Genomic DNA, 20,519 nt, shown 5'->3' on the forward strand with positions numbered 1-20,519 from the left:
TAGTTGGGTTGCTTCCCTCTATCACTCACACAGTGAGCCTGCGCAGTAACGACATTTTGCCACTAGTCGTCGCAGTTGTAACAGCGTTTGCTTACAGTGACTGTTCAGTGCTTTTTTTGTAAGGGAGGCTCAATGTATAAACACGGTCGCCATTTGACAATGAATACTGATGCAGGTGCGAGAAAATGTTTTGTCGTCGACTGATAATTATGTTTCTATTTAGTGAATAAAATATGAATTGTTGCTATTTATTTGTATTTAACATTTTTTTAAATTTCCTTCGAATTTCTTATGGTCAGTTAACCTCCCACACAATAGAGGGCAGTACATCTTTACAAATACCCTACTGCAGGGAAAAACGCGATATTTGACAGAGATTGCCCTCAAGGAGGCCTTTGTCGTTGGTAAACATGGCGTCTGATAGTGACGGCGAGGAGGATTTTGTGACTTACGGGACCCCTTTAGAACCCCTAGAAGAAGGTAGTAGATTATGTGTAACGTTTTGAATTTCTTTATTTTAGTGGTGGTTTGAGGACTTATTGGAGACAAAGCTGTCCGTGTCAGTTATTTACTATGAAAATGCTTCCTCTACGATTCTCTCTCTAGTTGGCTACGCAGTTGGATGGATAATGTGTTACACGAAAACATAAGGGGTATCACAGTTCGTGACAGCTGGCTAGGTAGCTAGTTAGTTGACTGACAAGCTATCTTGTAAGTGAACTATCTAACCTCGGAAATATTTCTAAATACTTCTTTCCCGGTATTTTTCCTCTTGGAACTTGTGAATGTTAAGTGTTTAATTTTACCAGAAACGTTGCTAGCTTGATTACTCGCTAATAACTATATATTGGCTGATAAAAGAAAATTTGTCGAAGTGGTCTCGGGTCTACTTTCAGATTCAGTAAAACCAACATTCTGTTGCACGACGCAGCATTAATCTAATTTAAAAAGTTCTTTGTCCGCTTCTTGAATTTAATCGAATCTAAAAATGCTATCATAATGCACAACGCGTTTACTGTGAGTGCAATGGTTGTACAGTACTCGTAGTTGTCCCATCCAGTATTTTATGCCATGCAATGGCACCTGAATAACTGCCTTTTTAAGACTTTGCTTAATATTTCAAGCTAACCGTGCGTGTGCTCAGAATTGCATGTGAAAAGGAGGTCGAAGTAGTCGTAAATTGTGTTGTTTGATGCTATTCTTCTTTACTTACGAAGATCAGCCTCTGAAAAAACCGATCCCCATTCAAGATCAGACGGTCAAGGATGAGAAGGGACGTTACAAAAGGTTCCATGGAGCCTTCACCGGGGGCTTTTCTGCTGGTTACTTCAATACTGTGGGATCCAAAGAAGGTTTGTGTGTAATTCATTTAAATACAATTATGTCTCCCATGGATGTAGTGCTTGCTGAAAAGATGGATTTGAAGTAAGTATAGGTTTGAAATGACATTTGAACTCGTATGAACATCTTGTGGGTGGCATATGTACAGACCGTGACGCACCATCATGTTGTTGTTTTTTGTTTTTTATTTTATTTTATAGGATGGACACCATCAACATTTCTGTCATCACGTCAGCAGAAGGCAGAAAAACATGTGTCCAGGCCGGAAGATTTCATGGATGAGGAGGTGATATCTCGGACTTTGCTGTTACATTACACTACATTCATTTAGCAGATGCTCTTATCCAGGGCAGCTTTCAGCACAAGAGAACAGAAGTGTATCCATTCAAGCTGAATGAGCAACAGTGTCAGACCAGGTTAACACTCCCTGACCAGTGAGTGTGAACAAAACACTGTTCAGGCCCTACCACAAGTTAGCTTGTGCTAACCTGACTAGACAGCCTAGAGCACACACTGTCATATACACTTCATGATTGCTACCATACACATGCCATATACGCATATACACTTAATTAACATTAAATGTGTTTGTCTGTCATCTCAGCTTTAAACTGTGTGGGGGCTGGGTGACTAATAGATAGAGTGATTGTCAGCAGTCTTATCCCAAAAAGCATATTTCATGTTAACTGTTCAGTGATGTTGTGTTATTCTAGCCTAAATGTCAGTGCATTGTTTGTTTGTTTTTTTAATATTTAAACCGATTGATTTTCATCAAAGGATTTTAGTGAACATGGAATTGCACCCTGTGAAATCACAACCACAGATGATTTTGCATCTGGGAAAAAGAACCAGATCAGAGACAAAGCCCGAGCCATCGCTTCACTGACAGGACCCATCCCTGGAGACACTGTCCTGGAGGACCTTGTCACCCCAGCCAGGTACAGACCTCATTGCACAGAGAACGGAAGCTGCTTTTAATTTTTTTGGATTTCCTTTTTTCCCCCCACAAGCACAGTTGAATGAAATGTGTTTTATTGCTGTGCAGTAAGGCGAGTGTGTGTTGTGTGTCAGGAGCTCGATCGGTGTGGAGCTGCTGAGGAAGATGGGCTGGAAGGAGGGGCAGGGGGTGGGGCCACGGCTGAAAAGGAAATCTGCCAAACAGAAAACCGGTGAGCAACATTTCTGCACGTGCATCAGTTCCAGCGGGTAGTTGTTTCTTCAAATTAAGCATCTCCATTAATTAGGCAAGGAGATCAACGAGATCGGATACTCTTCTCCAAGAGCCTTTTCTGTTTCAGATCCTGGAGTGAGAGTCTATGGCTGTTCACTGCCACCAAATGGGTCAGAGGAGTCAGAGGTATTCATAACTTTTTTGTGTCTCTTTTAATTTTATTTTATGACTGCTCTGAGGTTTAGTGTTTGTGAAAATAATCCTGTAGGTTTAGATTGCTTGTGGGGAAAAAGTGCGTGAGCATTTTTAATAAGTAAATCTCAAGATACACAGCTATGGTCCTGCTGTCTGAATAGATAAGATATTAAATGAAGTTATTTAAGGTACCACTCATAAGCAGACATGTAATCAAATTTTGTTGATGCTTTTTCATGTTTTATTGAAAGGAGGAAGAAGATGAATACATCCCTGAAAATGTGACCTTTGCCCCAAAAGATGTTACACCCATTGACTTCACCCCCAAAGACGATCTGCATGGGTTGGGGTACCGAGGTCTGAACCCCCAGCAGGCCTTGATGGGTTGTTCTGGTGCAGGGCATATTGACCTCTTTACCCTGGACTCTGACAGGGCCAGCAGCCTGCTGGGAGACCCTGGGCCAAGAAATAAGAGGAGAGGTGGAGTTACTGGCCAGGTAAGCGCAGGAGTCCGCAGTGTAGTTATTAATCTTGAGTATTAAAACACATGTCACATGCTTTACCTTAACATTGGTAAACAGCGTGCACTGTGGTTGTACCAGGCTACGCTCTTTCAGTTGAATGGATTTATGGGGAAAACACATTCTTACCCCAACAAACAATAAGCTGATGCAAAAGATGGTAGTGATCAACAAGGTATGAAAAGGGAGTGTGTCACTGTGTGGAAACATGGAAAGAGTCTGTAATAAGGAGTCTACCAGAGGGAACTTTAAAGAGTGGTGTTTTTTCACTGTGGGTCTGCTTTTGGATGGGATAAGCATTCAAAATTTCCTCATCCCCTTTTACATTTATTGAGATTTCCTGAGTGTTCTATTATTTTGGATCTCTAGGCATTTGGAGTGGGGGCCATGGAGGAGGATGATGACGATATCTACCACAGAGACTCTCTCTCCAACTACTACACTGAACTGGGAGGAGAGGAAAAAGAAGATGGGCTGTATGGATGGACAGCTCCACAGCAGTATACCAAGAAGAAGAAAGGTAGTGCAGTGTTGTACAGACAGGCAATAGCAGGAAAGGCTTCCATTCATTTGAAAATTTATATATAATCAAAGTGGATGACATATGAACAGGTGTTCTCTGTGAAAGAGACGTGATGACTCGTCGTCTTTCACTGAGAGCACTGACAAGGACAGATGTCTCTAATACAGCACTCGCACTCAAATATGAATGTTTTGTATGTTCCAGAGTGACTCATTAGTGATTGTACTCAACCCCATGGAAGTTATTCCCTATTGTGTATTATCTTACAAAAAGCTTCCTGGATGCAGCCATGGAAAGAGTGAACAATTTGTTTGACTTTTGGAAAAGAAATGTGTTGTACCACTGATCCAGTTCTTGCTTGAAGTATCAGCTTAACCATCTTAACTGCTTATACCAACCTCTAGGGCATGTTTTTATCATCAGAGTGTAAAAGGTCCCATGTTTGCCAGTTTAAATGTTTAGTGGAAGGCAGTGGACGGTGGACATTAATTGCACTTTTCTGCATTTGGATATCATTTTGTGTTCATTTTTCTTTTCCATAGGATCTGACAAAGATGCTGCATATCTGGGTAAAATTTTGGAGGGATTTACACTGGCTACCAAGACTGTGGACACTAAAATAGTAGGCAATCTTTTCTTTTCTATAGACTTGTGTGTTATAGAAGTCCTATTCAAAATCCTATTCAAAATATTTGTTTCTCATGCATTGTGGTTTTTGTTGTCAAATAAATTCAGTTCTATCAAGGGTTTCTGACACAAGAATACCATAGTGCTGCTCAAAGCTAGCGTGGAATTCAGTGTATAGTGTGTCAAAATTTAAAAAGCCTTGAAGGTTTCTTTGATTTTATACAAATCAGTAAAATGAAGAGCACAGAAAATTTATATTATTTATTTATATCTATAAAAGGTGTCACCATTTCACTTTTTACCCAACTTGGGTCAGAAGCTTGTTTCCATTGTGTGATAGTGAGTTGTGGTAAAGAAATATATAATGTTCACATGTGGTCTTCTGATGTTGATCTGATGTGCAGTGTCATCCTTTTCTTGTAGTCTGTAGTTTAGAACAGAGGCTAGGCATGTGAAGAGGGGAGTTTAGGGTCATAGTGGTAAAATGTTCAGTTAAAAAGAGTTAAAAGTAGCACTTAAGTTCAGAAATAAGTAATTTGGAGATTTTGGTCATTTTGTAATCTGATTGATGTGAATTATAATTCTGTTCAGGGCTTAAGTGTTCTATAAATACAGCAAATGTTGAGATTTTAGACTGCTTTTGAGGTTTAAGTTTCAAAATGTTTTGATATTTAACTTCCCTAAGTCATTTACACACTCCAGAACCATTTAAAATGGTTACAGATGGTATCTGAGACTGTAAGTATGGACGTACATTGTCATTAATATTTAATGCATTTGGAAAGAAACTACAAGCATCTTAAAGTGCTTCATAGCAAGGGCTGCCATTTTGCACCAGAATACACATATTATCTTAGAGTCATACCACAACACTGCTGTCAAATTCGTGACCAGTGGTTCAGAGACACTGGAGAATTATCTGACTTGTTGGTACTGGGACGGTGACCCTGTAAGGTGCTGTGAAAGGCAGTTTTCTTTATCTTACAGCACTCTGACACATTGACAGCAAATTGGGCTGCCTCCACTGTCACTTGCCTGATGGTGGGAACACAGAAATTTTCACTGAGGTGTTCAGTTGTGGTTACCACATGGTATAAAAATATCAAAGCTCTAGAACAGGTGTGGGGAAAGGTAACATGACTGGCCCCAGGTCTTAAAAGGATGACTTACAAAGACAGACTCAAAGTGCTTAATCTCAGTAAGTGAAGAGTAAGTTGAAGCTTGGGGGGGATTTAAAATTTATAAAGGGATTAGCAAGGTGTGCTGTGTAAATTATTTCAAGATATTTTAACATTCTTACCTAACATTCTAGCAAGCACCAGTTTCTGTAGTTAAGTTCCCTTCTGCACCCCTGCAGTGAGTATGGAAGGAAGGACTGTGGGGTTGGGGAGTTTTATATTCCAGTATCAAGGGATGCATGGTTACTGATGGATAGTTGAGGGTGAGAAGGCGGGGGCATCTAATTAAAATGTGTAGCATTTTGATATTACGTAGGTCATGTTGCCTCATGTTCTGTGAGAGCAGGTCTGCTTTGTCATTGTATGAAGGAGCGCTGTTTTCTTTTGTTCCAATAAGTGGCTTCAGCCATGAAAAAAAAAACAAAGGCAACTTTATTGTTTACAGTGATCTGCACAACCCACAGTTAGCCTGTGACAACAGGGAATAAATGTTCTTCACTGGCAATCCCCTGTACCCAACTTTTTTAATGTCCAAGTCAAAACAAAGCCCAGAGGCTGTGCACACTAACAGTATGTTCTGCCAACAAAAGCAGATAAGTGGTACAAGTTGAAGTAGGCTAAAGTGAGTTTCACACTGACACTGAAGCATTTGTTCTTGAGGACGGTTATTAACGAGTAGAATAGGTAGGGTTTTTCGATCTATGGACACTAGGATCATTTAAAACCAGATTTGGCAGTAATGATTGTTGTTTTAGTGTATTGTTCTTATTTTATTATTAGTTTTAGTGTTCTCATTGTGTTTTTGTATTGTTAGTGGCTGTTTTAAATGATTTTATATATATATATATGTATATGTTTGTTTATTTGATGTTTCTTATTCCCATATTGATTGTTGTTAGTTTCTCTTGCTTTTAATGCATAGCAAATACCATATATAAACTGTATTCTCATTAATTCAAATGTAGGTTAAAGTACATGCGATGATGGGCCTTTTCTTGTCAGTACAAGATTGTAATGTTTTTATACCCTTGTGTAGATCTGAAATATGTTGTTTATTAAGCACTTACTATATACCATGCTCCTTATTTATCTTACAGTTTCACTTGGTGCTTTAACACCATTGTACTCTACTTTAAAATGTATTCTTATTCCCATAGGGCTGCTGTTTAGGTAGAATAATGTTCCTTATTAAGGTCTTTACATAAAGAGTATTTTCAGCAGTCATATGAATGTGGTTTGTGATGTTGAAGGTATTCATTTGTATGAAATGCAATTATTCCCTTTCCTCTCTCTGTTTGACAACGCAGGTCTTCCCTCCTCCAGAGCTTCCCCGGGATTACAGACCCGTGCACTACTTCCGCCCTGTTGTGGATCTGTCCACTGTCAGTCCCCTGGTGGCCCAGGCCCTGCAGGCGTCAGTGGGACAGGTGTCCCAGGATTCCCAGCAGAAGGGACGACACCAGATGGATGCTTCTCAGAGGAGAGACCTGCTGGGAGAGTCGGCTCTGCAAGGTACCACCACCTGCGTTTCAGCTGTACTGTAAGGTAGAGCAGACCATTGTACTGCCTCTGTTTCTGTGGGTGAGCTGATGAGCTCAGTGGTTGGGCGTGTGTGTGTGTGCGGGCATGTCTTGTGTCTTGCTAGGTTATTGCTTGTGCACATGCGTGCATCCATGCCACATCCATAATTGGCCCAGCACACCACAAGTCCTTGCATTGATCCAGATGGACAGTGCTGGAGAATACAGAAGTCAGGATGACATTTCCTGCAGTTTTCTCAGCTCAGGATGTGCCAGCTAATTTACACTCTCAGCCCTGTCAGCACTCTGTCCCCACAGCTACATGACTCACCAAGAGCACTATGTGCCACGGCCTTAATTAGTGTCTAACAGCTCTAATGACTGTTCCCCGGCTTCTGTGCTGTGAAGCTATTCCCAGATGTCTGTTTATCTTACCAAGGATGAACAAACAGTGATAGCTGCACGTGTAGCATTGAGTACACAAGCACTGTTCTCTGTATCTAGCAGCGCGTGAGGATTACTCAAGACAAAAGGTGATGCCTTCAGGCAGTATTCATTTCAGTTAATATCTACTCAAGCTTTTATAAGCAGTGACTCAATGCTGCAGATTTATGATTAAAATATGCATTTGTCAGTGAAGCTTTCAAGTTATTATTTTCTCTAAAGCAGCAGTCAGGCTCAGCACTCAACCCGGCTCTGAGTGCGAGGAAGGAGCTCCTATGCTCCATGATTTATATCTCAGTTAGAGGCATGTGTTCATTTATTTGAATTTTTATATATTGACAATGACTATTCCATTCAGTCACTCATCACTTAACACCACCGTACCATTTTACTGTTTCTTAAAAGTACCACTAAGTTGTGGCCTTGCAATATACACATTTCTGACAATTATCCCAGGGGTATAACTGAAAGGAATTGAAGAGATAGCGTGTGTCTGTATTGGGTACTCTCTTAAAAACAAAATGGCTTGAAACCTGAAAGTAAGTGATGCCATTTTCTGTAGATTTTTTTTTGGAAATTGCCTGGGGTGACAGTGCTTTAAGAAATACAAGAACCTAGATTTTGTGTTCTGTCTTGAGTTGAGCAGTTTTTATACCAATGAGAAAGGATTATTTTTGCTCTAGGATAATTAAAGGTATAGATATCAGTCTGTTGTTTGTGAAAAGATGAAGAAAACTGTCTAGCACCCAGAGACTGTAAGACGTCTCTGGTGAGCCCAAAGTACATCATTGATATGAATCTTTGTGGGAATCCAGTGCCTGCAGCCTGTTATTATCAGCGTAAAGCCACAGCTCTGAGCCTAATCTTCCAGTCAGCACTCCTCTGATATCCTACAGCACCCCAGGGTAGGAAAGGAGAAACCGTATGAAGATCTATTCTCTTTGGCCAAGCCTGTTGGCACCTAATAGATAACACTGATCTGATCTCATGGCCACCTTGAACGCAAGGAGCCTGGGGGGACAAGATTTGGCATGCTGAATGCCAAGGCAGTTTGTGCCCACTCATCTTATGTACTGCAATGTAGTGCATTCAGATAGATCTGCTGAACAGCATTGTGGAGGCAGGGTTCACACAAAGTGCTTAAACTGCTTAAAGGGCTTGAAATAGATGCCCAGAAATTTAAGTATTGGAAGCACACCTTTTTTAGTGAAGTGCTTGAAAAGGTCCTTAAAACTAAAACAATCTGGTATCTAACATTGACATTTTACAAAGAATATTGTGTGTGTGACAGTTTCCTAACAATTAGTTTGTTAAAATCATCAGATTTGATTGTGGTTTTTCTCTAGATGTCGCGTTGTTGTGCAGCTGCCTATGTGGCATGCACCAGGGCACACCAATATTGCTAGCGTGCCAGTGTCTGTTTTTTTTTCACCCCGGGATGAACACACACAGCCGTCAGCTAACGTTGAGCACATTGGAATCATTTGGCCACAATCATATGGCAACACTTAAAATTTTCAAATGACAGGAAAATGTTAAGTCAGCCCAACTCGGCGGATATGGAAGAGTATAGCGACTGGGTTTTGCCCGATAACAAGAATCCTCATCGAGCCTGTTGTAAGCTATGTGTAAAGGACTCTGACATTGTCAGCATGTGTTTTCACTGACATATTTTTGGAAAAAATGTAAATTACTTTCTTGTCGGTTTTGATCCGAGTCTCCATTTTGAGGTATGTTCTAGGGGCCATGAAATATTTCAACATTTTCTGATTTTGCAGAGCTCTGAATTATTGTTGTTTTGTTTTTTGCCTAATAAATATGCATAGCAATTTTTTGTTAATTTTTAATCATTTATAGGTAATCTCTGTTGTGGTTAATTACATTTTTTTGTATTTTGCATAAGTTTTTAGTGTAGCCAAAGCACAGCTTTCACAGATTCTTCCAGTTTCTGAAAAGTATCCCTGAAGAATGGCAAGGGCCTCCTGTGTCCATTCATGTGTGTTTGTATTTGTATGTATTTGAAAAGTTCTTGATATGTGCACTCCCAGTCATATTCTGAAATGGTATAATGCCTGCCACTCTGTGTGGTCCACAGGGCCCAGCTCAGTCTTCGACTTGCTGGACAGTAAGGATAAGGAGCGTCTGGCGAACCTCAGGAGGGCAACAGAGGAGAGGAGGCCGGCTGAGAGCTCCTCTGAAAACAGGAATTCGGCCATGGTGGAAGCAGGCGTGGCGGCTGCAGCCGCTCTGGCCTCCGCCCAGCAAGCCCTGTCCAGCCCGACAGCCAGCTCATCCCAGATGTACAGGCCGTTTGAGAAGAACCCTTACAAACAAGCACGCTATGACATGTACATCAGCAAGCTCAAACAGGGAGAGAAAGGTAACCAGGAGACTGCACTATAGCATTACAGACTGGGGATTACAGGTGTATCCCTGGATTTCATAGCTAATCCACCCTTGTGTATGGTAGCAAGTGAGGCCTTATCACCCGCAAACCAGGACTTTGGTATTTGATATACTATGTTGATATTACTCCCTGCTGGTGACAAGAGTGAAGGGATAACCCCATTCTGATAAGAGATACTCTGATAGGAGCAGCCCTTATAGTGCTGTAGAAAGGCACAGTCAGTTTTTGACACTTTACAATGCATTTTTAATAAATAGAAAATGTATTAATATTTTATTAAGTCCTGATTCTACATTAGTTAGTGATATGTGTTAGTTATATGTATGTAGATGTATGTATGTTTGAGCTCTGCGTGATGGGTAGTTGAGCCCTTGTTGCTGTTGTGCCCAGATGCTCTGGAGAGCAGCCTGGACCCCACCATGACGGAGTGGGAGCGGAGTCGGGAGAGGGATGAGTTCATGCGCGCCGCCATTCTGTACAAACCCAGCAGCTCCTCCCTGTCCAGCAGGTTCACCCGCGGCAAGCATGAGGATGACGGTGACACTGTGGAAGTCCCACGTGACCAGGAGGTTGGCCACAGCCCGGTTCACAGGGCTTAATTCAAATTGCGTATTAAACCTGTTACAAGGTGCTTACTTGAGCTCTTGTAGTGCGAATAATAGCTGTAGGCTGTGTACGAGTACATTGGAGGGTTGCGTTGGTCTCACCTCAGAACTCCTTCATGACTGCAAAGGTTGTCGCAGCAAGATGAGCCTGCTGTATAACTGGTGATTCCCAACACTTGCATAAAGGGGAGAAAAGCTTAAAAAAACACTTGGCATTTTGAATATTTGTGTAATTCTCTTTGCCTTTCTCTCTTGCCCTCAGGGTGATGTTGGTGACAAGCAGGCAGCAGTGAAGATGAAAATGTTCGGCAAGCTGACAAGGGACACATTTGAGTGGCACCCTGACAAACTGCTCTGTAAGAGGTTCAACATCCCTGACCCTTACCCTGGGTATGTCTCCCACACAAAGGTGATGGCGGTAGCACTGGCACAGACTTCAGTGAGCAAGCAGCACTGATATACTGACCCCGACTGTTTCTGTTGAATTTCCAGGTCAGGGTTTGTGGGGCTGCCCAAGGTGAAGAGAGACAAGTTCTCTGTGTTCAACTTCTTAAACCTGACGGACAGCAACAGCACTATCAGCAGTGACGTTCCACATGGTATGTCATTAGCTGCTCTGACAGCAGAGCTGTAGCATTGTGACTGTAATGGTGACAGTGAGCTCAGAATATCTTTAGTACCCCTTTATGTTCTCTGATTTTAGCTTCTAGATCGTTAGTTTAAACTTAACAAGCTCCAGCTGTCCTGAAATTTGACTGGAGAACATTTTTCTCCCACAGAAAGCGAGCTGGATATCATGTCTGCAACAAGCAGCTTCTGAAACAGAGGTTGCGCTGATCTCCCTGTCCTAGTTAAATCTGCCAACATTACATCTTGGGAGTAAATTGTTAACCAGATGTCGCATTTTATGATCTCTGTATTTCACAGTGTATTTAGCATTTTCAGGATGCTATCATAATATAAAAATGTTTCTGGAAATGATTTCCCTCATATCACATTCTGAACTGATCACAACAGCTGAAGGGCTACAACGGTTATCCTGGCTTTTTAGCTGTGAAATGTTGTAAATGCTGTTAGTTTGGTGAGGAGCCACTCAATGAGTGACTGAAAGAGTGTCGTCACCTCTTCCTGTAATCTCAGTGTCAGAGACAGGGAACAGTATCACATGGTGTGTTTTTTCTGTCCTTGTGTGAGCAGTTGCCCCCAGACCTGCAAAGCCCGGCAAGATGTCAAGGTGGGACATGGCCCCGGCCAGTGAGGTGAAGGACCCCCTTAGCGAGTTCCTTAGCCAGGCTCGCAGTACGGCATCATCACTTCAGCAGGAAGAGGGCAAACTGGACATCCCCACCCCAGCACCAGACCCCACTGCGGAGGTACTGACCTATCCACCTCCTGTCTTTCAAACTAGAGAGAGCTGGAGTACTGAACATGTGTTTGCAGCCTTTCAACATCTATGAGAAAATGAATGCTGTATTGTTATAATTACCAATTTTAAACAGCTCAGGTTTGTGTATTCTACTCTAATTCAGATATACTGTGATATGTCACAATTATGTATGTAGGTATATGTGTGGTATGAAATACTTAAAAAAAAAAAAAAAAATCCAAAAGCTTATTTTGGTTTGTATTGGAATTTAGAAAAATCATTTTCTTGCATTGATTCTCAGGAGAAATTATCATTTTAACTTCATTGTAATATCCTCATTTCTAGAAATATATGATGTGATTGTAGGGTAGAAACGTTTGTATTTTTAGTGCGTTTGGTGTTTTCAAACTAGCTCCGTTTTGAGTCTTTTTTTATACCTACATCTGTGTGACACAAGTGTGTTGTGTGTGTTGGTTTAGAGGGCTTGTTATAAGTTTAAATGTATAGGTTCCAATTGCTTGACAAAGCAACAGAGATGTGTATGTGTGAACATGTTTACCCATTACCTGGAATACAAAAGCACAAGAAAAACAGGCCCAGGCAACACAGCAAACAAACCTCGGGATGAATAGATTGAACTCAGGCACCTCGATGTGTGCTTTCTTCTGTCAGCACTTGCTTAGCAGTTCGGTCACTTTATTCTTGTCAAAGCAGCCTGGTTTTCAGTACATGTAGTCCTCCTTCGATCCTCTGACCAATTTTTCACACAACCCTGCACATCCCACTGTGTTTCATCCTCTAGCCAAACGTCTAGATGAAAAACTGATTTCCATGGTTACATATTGAGTTTGACAGTATTGATCTAAAATGGCACATTACTGAAGCAGAAGTTATTTATCAGCTGAGTTCTGTGATGTCAGATCCCTCACACATTTGCTGAGCACAGCTGGGGGTGGATTCAGCTTAGGCACAGGTCAGACTTTCTAAATAAGTGAGTTGATCCAACTTTTCAGTAAGTATAAAAAGAACTTTTTGTTCTCTTTTTCATGAAGTCAAAAGTGGCAGAGCAGCAGCAACAGAAGGAGGAGGAGGAGGAGGAAGAGGAGAGCAGGCCGCCCATGGATTTATTCAAAGCCATCTTTGCCAGTTCTTCCGATGAGAAGTCTTCCTCTTCATCTGAGGGCGAGAGTGAAGAAGAGGAGGAGGAAACTGTTGTGGAGGATGCTGGGCCACAAAAGTCGAGTCCACTCAACACCAGCATCAACCCACCAGCTCCACCTGTCCCCACACAGACCACGAGAGGTCAGACCACTGTATATTTGGTCAAACTTCTCTCTCATTCAGTCAGACAGTTCATCCTGGGTTTGTTGGCTCTGGGCTAGCAGACTGATGGTGATGATTTATGAAATGAAACAAGGTGCAGTAACACCACTTTGATTCCCAGGATGATCTCATGCACAGAGTAGGTCTACACATTGTATAAATGCAGAGCAGAGTCACTCCACTGATTAGAGCAGGCAGGTAATGGAAGTGAATGAGAAAGTTTTGATTGTGGTGTTATGTAAGAGTTGCATTGTGATTGCCATTGCAGAGTTGAAAACCTCTCCAGCACAAAGTGGCTCCACTACCATTCCCCCCAGGGACCACAGAGAGGAAGAAGAGGAGTTTGGTCCCAGGCTACCTCCTCCTTCACTACCATGCAAGTGATGTTTTTTCTCATTTTTTTCCAGGTTACATTATTTAACAACTGTGTAAAAGTACCACTATTTTCCTATTTAAGTTAACTTTTTCCTTCATGTCCCATCACATTTAAATATGGTTTCCAGTGGGAGAGCGGCCACCATCCTTGGTACCCTCACACAAGGAGGAAAAGCGCAAGAAGAAGTGCAAAGTGAAGCACAAGGCTAAGAAGGCACACAAACACAAGAAGGAAAAAAAGGTTTGTTTTAAGCATGTACTTGGCTCACCAGGGTTTTATGGTGAGTTTTTTGACTATATCACAGTTCCCTCAATGGGAACTCAGCCTTTTAGACCTCAGTTGCCCCTTTCCCACCAAGGCAGTTCGAGAGTCGGTGCCTAATCGCGTTTCGACAGCCAAAGAACCGGCTCTCGGCCAGGAAAACTGGTTCGAGAACGGCACCAACATTTTGCTGGTCTAGAACAAAGAACCACTACGTCAGGGGCTTGGGGCGGGATTATCGTGACCAATAAGACCAACTAAAACTTTTTGACCGCCATTTTTTTAAAAAAATTAGAGCTAGTATAGCGTCTAGAAGAAGAAAAACCAGAGTTTTATTTTTCAAATGTTTCGCCTTGTTGCCAGCCAGCTGTGAATTTCTTAGCTGTTTAATGAGCTACTAATTTCTCACATCAGTGTTACAAACATAACATTGATGTGAGAAATTAGCTAGCTGGCTGTTGGTCACCTAACTTTATCCAAACAAGCATAGCTACTAATTTCTCACGTCAATGTTACGGTCGACATTAGTATCATTGATGTGAGAAATTAGTAGCTATGCTTGCTTGGGTAATGTTAGCTGAACAACAGCTAGCTAGCCAGCTACCATAACCTTGGTGACAGTAGCTAACGTTAGCATGCTACTTTCTAACATTGCCATTGACTCTCCTACCAATGTCACTTAACATTTGACCTCACAGTAGGCTAACATTGTATAAAGTGTAGTGGACAAGTTTTTTTTTTTTTAAAGCACTGTTCTCTTGTTTTTGTTGTTGTTTGTTCCCACTAGCTAGCAGTGGCAGCTGCAAGCTAGCGAAACACTATGCTCGCAAAGCACCGTAGATTGTCTGAAATTTGTGTGCTATTGCGAAAGCTACAGCATGAGGTTGTTTAATTAACAAGGATGGCAGTTTGAATAATTAAGTGGCAAGTAATCCCAAAGCTTTCTCTTAAATGTGTTACATTATAGCTTTCTTGTGTTACAAAATTCAAATTACAAATCAAATGTTAAGCATAATCATTAGCTCTGTTTACACGATTGGTGTCGATTATTTTGTGAATTATTTGTTTTATTGTTAATCAAGGAGGATAAAGGGGAACAGTTTGAAAGTAATGATAGATTTAAAGGTAGTGTTGGGGCTTCCTCTGTTTCCAGCTCACCAGCCACCACTGCTAACTTGGCGCTAGTGGGAAAGCGGAGACGTATACAGACATATACAGTGGCATATTGACGTGACTCTATGGTGAGTCTCTGCCCGTGGAAAAGCAAACCGGTTCTTACAAGGTTTGCAAGTTGAACCAACTCCGAGCTGGCACTAGCAACGTCCCAGAACTAGCACCTAGTTCGCGTTGGTGGGAAAGAGGCCAGTGTGTTTGAGGTACGCAGCTGGCAAGCACAGGAAGAAGGAGCACAAACACACGTAGGAAAAAAAAAAACGTTTGCTGTAAGCATGCACTTGGGCCGCTGGGCTTTTATGGTGAGTTTTTGGACTGTATCACAGTTGCCTCCACGGGAGCTCAGCCTTTCAAACCTCAGTGTTAAAGGTACGGCACTGCCAGGCAGGGTTCTCAGGACCCTGCTTCATCTTCACTTTTTGCTTGTGGGTTTTCAGCAAAAGAAGAAACACAAAAAGCAGAAGCGCAAGGGCAAGCAGAAGAAGAAGGAGGAGGAGGCCAGCAGCGGTGCAGATGGCTCTGAGGACAGTGACAGTGACACAGATGACAGCTCTGGTGCTATCTCTACCGAGGAGCTGCTAAAACGGTGAGAGTTCATCTACAACCATTCCAGTCTTCTCCCGATAAACTTCCAAGTGTTAAGCTGTTTGCAAATAATAGAACTGAAAAACTTTAATGAAGGAAGAAATCCTTCAGTTTTAGGGCTGCCACAGGGACTGAGCACAACTGATGTTGTATTTGAAATGTTTTCTAATTATGTACTTGCATCTTTCCTTTATTTGACAGGTTAAAAACACTCAGCGGGAAGAAATTGTGATCAATTTGTTGACACAGAAGAAAGGCTTGTCTCCTCCATGAGGATACTGTGAGGCACACTGTTATGATGTAACATAATGTCAAACATATAACGCATATCTTACTGTCGTTCTGAGCAATGTGAAGATGAAACTCCTGTAACTGGAGGATTTGGGTGCTGGTCATTAGAATGCCCCATGCACTGGCATTGTGCTAGAGATTGTCTTTGCTTTGTTTTTATTAACAATTGTGTTTTTTTATGTTCAACTGTCAAATTGATGATGGAGACTTTCTTTTTAATAAATTCTGTTAAACTTCAACGTAGTTGTCGGCAATTTCTGAAGTTTTGGTTTAGATAACATTCAGCCTTACAGACATTGTAATGAAATTATCATATTATATATATGTTTTTTTCTTTTAAGACAAAACACAAGAAGACAAAATCACACAAAAATGTAATTTTACAAGGATCCTACATATATGGCAGTTCTGTATGCCAATTCCTGCTTTCTTAATTTTGCCATGCCATTTAAACTCTTTTAGCTATGTTTTTACTATGCGAGAGGGACCTTTTGTTAACATAAAATTCATGTAACTGCTGTTGTGCTGTAAGAGGTGTATATATATTGAATTCTCTCTTTGTTTGGTCCACAATATCTTCAAAGTGATGGTTTGTAAAGCACAAACTTATAAATCTAAATATTTTCACTTAATTCCTTCCCTTCTAAAAGTGTCTCATACAGAAATGTCAAGTTACTCATGAGCACAAAGCAGATGTTCTCAAAGTCAGTACAAACATTTGTCACACAGATGACAAGGTACTTGCCCTCACAATTACTGATATTTGACTGAAGTGACATCACAATAGACAATTAGGGTCACATTACTTTGCAGAATCTGAACAAGCACTACAAAGTAATTCTACTCATTGTTTTGTAAGTTGTTTTGTAATTTGGCCCTGTGTTTTTTCATCTTGCCATCTGAAAAGGGTGTGGTCTTTCAAACTTCATGAGCCATATTAGCTAGTTTTAAGAGTGCATTTCTAGTATATTTCCGTCTGTGCTAAATGGGTGCATTTGTCAATAGTAATTGTTTCTGTGGGACTGTTTACATGATCCTTGAGGTACTACAAAAATAGGCAAACAACAGCGAAGGACAAACCACTCTGTAGCTCCCAGGCAGAGTTTTATTAGGTCATCATTCAAAACTGAAATCAAAGTTGTTTATATGAACAAGGTTGTATGAAGGTTGTTCTCAACTGATGATAACACAGTTGATCCTCACATCTGTTAAAATGATGTTAGCTTTATATTGTTATGCTTTCCTGATCTTTGGTTTATTTTAAGGGCAGATTTATACTTTGGCCTTTCCTGAGCTACCAAAGTCTTGCTGTAACCATGCATAGAAAACCCACAATACTAAACAGATCTTTCAACACAGGTCTGGGTATGTTTGGTCTTCTCAAAGTAGTAATAGACCAAATGTTTATATTGAGTCATTTTGAGGGCATAACGTCATTTTCAGTTTTGCTTTGTTTTATTTCTTATGTATTAGGGGCGTTGGTGTTACACTGGCTGTATTTTCCTCCTGTGGCAGTACAAGATTGCAGAATTCAACAATGATTGAGAGCATAAAGAAAATGCCATTCCATAATTCTTTTTCTCTTCGGAAAGCACACAGGTCTCTTAAGTGTTCCTGTCGAGGTCTTATTGCTGGCCTCTGTTTGTGCTCCCTGTTGGCATTGACACTGTTGCTAGGCAACAGCAGCAATACAGAATGCACAGTGGGTTATAGACTCATGGCTTTCATGGAAATGGGGAGAAACATTTAATCAAAAGCTTTACAAAGCATCTGGTCATTAAAATGTTACTGATGTCTGTTCTGTCCTGCTGCTGAACTACAAAGGCATTCTTTCATTTCAGACAGGGTATGGTTAGTCAGAAAAAAATAATAATATTGTTTTAATCAAATGTGAGTGTAATAATACTGTAGCTACAGTAAATGGCTATACTTGTGTCCCTGTTGTGTCATTGACACATAAGGTTTAAAATTGCCCACACCTAAAGAGGAAACATCAAATATTAATAAATGATAAAAGTGTCTTACATACAAACATATTATTATAATGTAATAAACACATTTTATAGTAAAGCTGCCATACACGGTGTGCTAACAATGTGTAGATTTGGTTGTGTCTTACCCTCTGTTTTCACTCAATACATTTCTTCATATAGTCATTTTTACACATAATGTTTTTCCCCATTTAACACAATTAACATCGGAAAATTAACGCCTTGGGTGATATCTGAAAAAGTATGGTGTAATTTCAGTTATGCTGTGTTCATGCTGTGTTCATAGTCGCTACACGGAAAATGTAGTTGGAACATCTAGTACTTTTGTACATTTCTAGCCTCATTGTGCAAAATTAAAATCGTCTTCACATTTACTAAATTTTTAAAGGTAAGGTATAAAAGCAAGCAAACTAGTGCACTTATCCTAGCAACTATCATTTGTTTGCAAACTGAGTATTAAAATAGTTCTGAACTTGGAAATTTACAGAGGAAAGTCTCATCTTAGTGACTCTTCCAGCTCCTTAGTTGGAAAGGAGATCACGGGCTCTGTGCCTTTATCATTCAAGAGGGTAGGTAGTAAAGGTATGGACATATTTGAAACATAGTCATGTTATGATTGGCTTTGCAACAAGATGCTTCAATTTAAGCTTAAGGGTTGTTAAGGTACTATATGCTGTCATGCTGCTTCCGTTGTCTATTTTTATCTATTCTCTTTAACCTGAGGATGTGGAAATGCTGTCAAATATATCTGTAATTTTACTATGCAATTGTTACATAATGATAAAATTTATATTCCGATAATTGAATGCCTTGACTCCTCACCCTTATTACATGTGTTTTTTTCACACTTGCCCTTACCAAACTGAGGTGGAAAAGGGGGTGAGCGTTATGCCTTAAGTGTATATTATTCATTTCTGTCCTTGTTTGGGAACACCATGTTGATGAATCCTATAATTCAGAAGTATTTGAGGAAATTTACTTTTTGAGGTTTTTTTTTTTCATTTCTATCCACCATGCAGAGATGGTCTTTATTTAACACAACATTACCGGGTGTTACAAGGGTGTTACAGGGAGTTAATACTCTGCATGCTATTCAGTCTCTGGTAGTTGGTTTCAGGAAGCTTTTTGCTGCAATCTATATTCACATTATTTGGGCCTCCCTGGTGTTCCTTAATCTTGGGTGAAGCAGTACAGACAAACCTAGGAGATCACTGCAGGGGAGAGTCTAATCCTCAGCCAGAAAGCCTCACTGATGCCAGTTTATGGGCTTTGAATGATGTTATGTAATAGAATACCAACAGATTGCAAGGATGTGTGGCTGTGACGGTGTAACCCTAGAGGTTGTGCTTTGGAAAGGCTTCACAGCTTTGATGTGAGATTTCTGAGTGTGCCACCCATGGCTCTCAGTATGAGTGAACTCATTAGATTTTTTTTTTTTTTTTAATCTATTTGATAAGTCATAGGTCACACAGTGACTTCATATCCATTTCTCTTTGTCAGAGGAATGGATCCTTGTTAGTATTGTGACTGACAACACTAAGTTAGGTCTATGGCATGATGTATCCTACAAGCTTACAAGTTTCCCTTGCATTATGGAATTGCATCAATCCATGATTTTATTTGATGTATTTACACCAATAGATGCGTCAATAAGTAAAGGCTGATAATTCAAAAAGACTTATTTCTCAATGAATTTATTAGCGCAGCAGCACACTGCACAGTAAGGGATAGCATGTAAGTACAAGTATAACGTGAAAATAAAGGCAAAACCTGACTATTTTTAGTGGACAAAATTATATTCTATTATATTTCTCTCTGGAGGGAAAGTAGGCTAGCAAACCAACCACCACTGCTGCTAGTTTTCTTCTCCCATGTTAGCCATGGCTACTCATAACATAGACGTTATTCCTCGGTTATTCTGATTTTCTATTAGTGCATGTAGCTGTGAGTAGCAGTCATCATTTCATGCTAAAATTTAAATTTAAATTTTAAGTACATCTTAACAAAATAGGGTAATTCATTCATATATTTCATACAAAAGGATGAAACTTGAATTTGCTAAAACAACTACATGCAACACCATTCCTGTGTGACGTAGGAAACAAAATTTAAAGCATGGTCCACCTAACAGTCTCAGATGGGTTTCAAGGAAGGTTTGCATTCCACTTCGAAATCATAGTACTTCTGATTCATCTGCACGAAGAATAAAACGCATACAATATGTTCACATGCCCTCAAACTCTCCCGGTAATAGCTTCGTGAGAACAACGCCTCGTGGGTAGATGCTACCTACACCGATTAAAACAGAAAAAAACAACCTCGTACAATGCATATTATGGAGGGAAATGAAAAGGAGTAGCCTCGTCCTCTTCCTCTTCGTTCTCTTTATTTCATAAGAACAATGAAAAGTGAAAAGAATTAAAGAATGGCCACACCACGGTACTAACGACAGAATGTGTGCAATGATTTGAGGTCCGCCAAAAATACCGGTAACAGGAACGGTATCTGATGTTGCTTGTAAAGGTGAACATCAATTCGGTATAGCTGTATGGACAACTTTGCTTTCAGCCCTCTTGTTTCCTAATTTGGCCAGAACTTCATTTTCGCCTCCTTTCTAATTA

The 20,519-nt window shown here is 40.5% G+C and overlaps 1 protein-coding gene across 1 annotated transcript; it reads left to right on the forward strand.

Moving 5' to 3' along the window:
• The first annotated feature begins 407 nt into the window (after positions 1–407).
• On the forward strand, positions 408–16,016 carry gpatch1 (G patch domain containing 1). The gene is made up of 20 exons (XM_036535126.1): positions 408–480; positions 1,218–1,352; positions 1,542–1,627; positions 2,119–2,279; positions 2,413–2,510; positions 2,640–2,698; positions 2,959–3,204; positions 3,598–3,748; positions 4,294–4,373; positions 6,864–7,068; positions 9,616–9,900; positions 10,318–10,496; positions 10,795–10,922; positions 11,025–11,131; positions 11,730–11,905; positions 12,951–13,200; positions 13,490–13,597; positions 13,725–13,837; positions 15,469–15,617; positions 15,818–16,016. The coding sequence occupies exons 1-20, from the start codon at positions 411–413 to the stop codon at positions 15,846–15,848; spliced, it is 2,817 nt and encodes a 938-aa protein (XP_036391019.1). The 5' UTR covers positions 408–410; the 3' UTR covers positions 15,849–16,016.
• The last annotated feature ends 4,503 nt before the right edge of the window (positions 16,017–20,519 follow it).

The sequence above is a fragment of the Megalops cyprinoides genome, chromosome 8, assembly GCF_013368585.1.
Source record: "Megalops cyprinoides isolate fMegCyp1 chromosome 8, fMegCyp1.pri, whole genome shotgun sequence".
Taxonomy (NCBI): domain Eukaryota; kingdom Metazoa; phylum Chordata; class Actinopteri; order Elopiformes; family Megalopidae; genus Megalops; species Megalops cyprinoides.

Bases quoted from the DNA above. Each gene is read 5' to 3' on its own strand.
- gpatch1 (XM_036535126.1), top strand. From the start codon at position 411: ATGGCGTCTGATAGTGACGGCGAGGAGGATTTTGTGACTTACGGGACC. The intron at 2,280-2,412 runs GTACAGACCTCA...GTTGTGTGTCAG, and splicing joins GACCTTGTCACCCCAGCCAG to GAGCTCGATCGGTGTGGAGC. The intron at 10,923-11,024 runs GTATGTCTCCCA...TTGAATTTCCAG, and splicing joins ATCCCTGACCCTTACCCTGG to GTCAGGGTTTGTGGGGCTGC.